The sequence below is a fragment of the Brachyhypopomus gauderio genome, chromosome 10 (assembly GCF_052324685.1).
Source record: "Brachyhypopomus gauderio isolate BG-103 chromosome 10, BGAUD_0.2, whole genome shotgun sequence".
In the NCBI taxonomy this organism is placed as follows: domain Eukaryota; kingdom Metazoa; phylum Chordata; class Actinopteri; order Gymnotiformes; family Hypopomidae; genus Brachyhypopomus; species Brachyhypopomus gauderio.
Genome location: NC_135220.1, coordinates 24,203,733 through 24,207,058, shown reverse-complemented (window position 1 = coordinate 24,207,058; position 3,326 = coordinate 24,203,733). Strand labels below are relative to the sequence as shown.

The window sequence follows — 3,326 nt, the reverse complement described above, 5'->3', positions numbered from 1 at the left end:
GTCCAATGAAATTTGTAGCTATAGGTCTATGAAATGGAATAAATTAGAATTCTGTGTTTTTGGTATATGTCAGTTTTTGGTATGTCAGTGGAAACGTTACATAGCACTGGAAAAGTTTCAGACTTGCCAAGCAAATCATACTGACTTAAATACAGTTCATTTACTGATTGCTCTAGCATGTTTCAGTATTTTATCCAGAACACACAAATTGATATATTTATTATGCAATTACCGATAGGCCTATATTATAATGTGTCTGCTATTTAAATTTCAATCGAGAGAAGGTCAAACTGAAATTGAAATTTAACTTAATTGTGCTATTTTGTTTTTTAATTTTTATTATTTAGTCATTCAAAGGCAAACGCTGACACAAAAGACGGACTCCACACTTGACAGTCGGACAGTTGCTTAGAAGAGTTTGTTCCGTATTTGCATATCGAGTATCCGACGATAGGTCCGATCTCATCCATGCATGTGGGGTGGAGGAGGCAGGGCGTGTATGTGTTAATTGGCCACCTAAAGTGCAGTCTGTAGGTACAGCCCAACATATATGTTTCCAGTCGGGAACTAGTAGAGATGTGCTGTTTTTTGTGACCTGTTCTTGTAGACGGAGAATATTTTAAAACCAGGAGCATTATCTGTTCATTCGCTTATAAACGACAAAGTTAAGACCTCATTAATCCCGTGTGTAATCGGAGCGGGGAATGAGTAATTCGTTCTTCAGGTAAGATTATTCCTGTTCTTAAAACCGTGGCGTTTCAGTTTTCACTACTTTTTTATATTCTTTACTTTCAGGCCTAACGTTGAACTTTTACTGCAGGGTTTTGCTGTCTGCGGTGGTGGCATGCCAGACCTTGACGCTTGGATCAGGTAGTTGAGCTCATCTGCATTCGGTTTCAACACGGTTTTTACTTTAACGCAGCTGTACTTTACTTCACCTGTCCCCTGTTTTTTCAAGGCTGTGAGGGAGTAGAATGTGGGAATCTAAAATCGTCCGGGAAGCCTGATCAGCAAAGTGATTTTTTGAATCAGTTTAATGAGATGAATGCGCCAACTTCGGAACGCCAACACCGCGACTCGGCAGCTGCTTTTCCTTTTATCGGCTTAACTGGAAGTAAGTGGTCGACAATAATGTAGTGTCTGTGCAGTTGCAAGAATGTAACATTAGTTATCATATATTTTAAATTAACTTTTAAAAAGTTCTTATACAAGTGGCGTGCACGAAAGCGTCTGAGTACTGTGGACCCCGGTGCCCTTGGATAAAGTCGGTTGCTTGGAAACATGCGTGAAACCAGCTGTTACTGCATCGCACAGACAATGCAAATATCCTCTTGTGTTTTCGATCACACTGTTTTTTCACAATGTTTTTTGTTTCTTCTTCGTCGTGTATTATTAAAGGTGCAACACAGAGTCGAAACTGTTGTAAGAACGGAGGCACATGCATACTGGGGAGCTTTTGCGCCTGTCCAAAGTACTTCACTGGGCGAAGCTGCGAATACGACGAACGTGTCAGGTAATGAAACCTCACACGGGGGGGGGGGGGGGGGGGTTCCCATTACAGACAGTAGAAGCCCTCCAACCCAATTTGTATTACTGATAGAACAGCATAATTCTGTATGGATATTTTTCTTCCCTCAGGCATTGTGGGGTCATACCTCACGGAGAGTGGGTACAGAAGGGCTGCTCATACTGCAAATGTGGATATGGAATGCTACACTGTTTCCCTGAGGTCTTTCATGGTGACTGTGGTAAGCACATCGGTTCGGTTCATCTCTGTTCGCAGTAACGATTAGCTGTGTGAAATGTTGATGGTTTCGGTCTACCCCATTCCAGTTACAGCTACAACAGCACACACCATACAACAGAGGACAGTGATTATGCAACTTCATCTCACTGGCATAGTAGTGTTGAGTCACCTGTGTTGTTGAGGCTAATGAATATTTAACTGAATTTCAAGCTTGACGTCATATTGGTGCTGCATATCAATGCAGGCAGACGATCTGTCTACATCAAAATCATGATAAGCAGGGGCATATGGAGTGTCATACTAGGAGCTAAAGGAAGTTTTATCAGAGATCGGCTGGAATAGGCCACTGGAAGACTTCACACCTTATCCACTGACCAAATAGGGTTGTGAATACCCTAGCCTAGACTTAATTCCAGCAGACCAATACAAGATTAGTGAGGAGGGTCTTGTTTCTCAGGCCTGGCCACGTGTGAATGGTCCCACTTCCCCCAGGTAGTCCTGAATGGCCTGCATGTGTGTCCTTGTCTTTATTCTGTTCTTCTTCAATTCACAGACGACTCACAGGAAGTGCGTTGGTTTCGTTCTGATGCTCCAGGAACGTTGCTGAGCAAGTGTTTCCTGTCCCTGTCGTTGCTTCTTTCATTACTCTTTTGTTGAAGACTCTGGGATTCTTTTTTATTCCATATAGATTATTCAGAAAATATAGACCCACCCCAAGAGAAGGATCACTCTTTTATAAATGTAAATGTGTACCCTTGTGTTTTTTTTTTTTTCTTGTGAAAGGCAGCATCGAAATGATTTTTTTTTTCTTCCAGTGGAAGTGAAATCTAGCTGTATTCAAAACATCTGTTTTAACATGGAGTTTGTATATATAGGATTTATACTCCAAAATATATTGTTTGTGTTGCTGTGCATTTTGCCCATGGAGCTGTTTCTGCTCTCATATTTGTTTCAGAATAAACAGATATATCGGATGATCCTGTGTTCTGTGACTTTCGATTTTGCTTGTCTCTTACCAGGAAACACTCTCTTTAAAAGCAGTTGTGTCTTCATCTGTAGTCAAAACGTCGTCCCAATGTTCCTCTTGAATGGGAGAGAGTGTGATAAAGCCTAGATAACCCATGAATGTTAACCTTTCTGCTATTTTCCCTTATCTTAAACAAACAATTATCCAGGCCAATCAATCACAACAGCTGCTCTGACCTACCACGTAGCCCTTTGGGTCTGCAAGAGATGTACTGTACTGTCTGTCAGTAGAGAAATGAAATTGTCTTGGGTAATTAATTTTCCCATCAATATCTTGGATGATTATTTACTGACCCCAATTTAGCTTTTTCATCACAAGTAATGCAATACAACAGCGGGTCTGGATAAAAACAGGGTTTGGCTTTACAGAGGAAGAAATGTGGAAAAAAATGTGTTTCTGACGACCTCAGAAAAAGGCTTGCATATAGGAGTCCTTATTGGATAGTGGACAGGCCTTTCTTTGAAAAATGATCCTATTTCCAGTTAAAAATTGTCCAAAGTGTCACAAAGAAATAGAGGTTGGAGCTGTTTTGAAGGACCAAAGACAGCCCAC

General features: G+C 41.0%; 1 protein-coding gene across 1 annotated transcript; it reads left to right on the top strand.

The window, feature by feature from the left end:
• The first annotated feature begins 418 nt into the window (after positions 1-418).
• tdgf1 (teratocarcinoma-derived growth factor 1) lies at positions 419-2,724 on the top strand. The gene is made up of 6 exons (XM_077020621.1): positions 419-724; positions 821-870; positions 959-1,114; positions 1,399-1,513; positions 1,639-1,748; positions 2,301-2,724. Exons 1-6 carry the CDS (start codon positions 705-707, stop codon positions 2,402-2,404), a joined length of 555 nt encoding a protein of 184 aa, XP_076876736.1. The 5' UTR covers positions 419-704; the 3' UTR covers positions 2,405-2,724.
• Positions 2,725-3,326: the final 602 nt, after the last annotated feature.

Bases quoted from the DNA above. Each gene is read 5' to 3' on its own strand.
- tdgf1 (XM_077020621.1), top strand. From the start codon at position 705: ATGAGTAATTCGTTCTTCAG. The intron at 871-958 runs GTAGTTGAGCTC...TGTTTTTTCAAG, and splicing joins GACCTTGACGCTTGGATCAG to GCTGTGAGGGAGTAGAATGT. The intron at 1,115-1,398 runs GTAAGTGGTCGA...GTATTATTAAAG, and splicing joins TTTTATCGGCTTAACTGGAA to GTGCAACACAGAGTCGAAAC.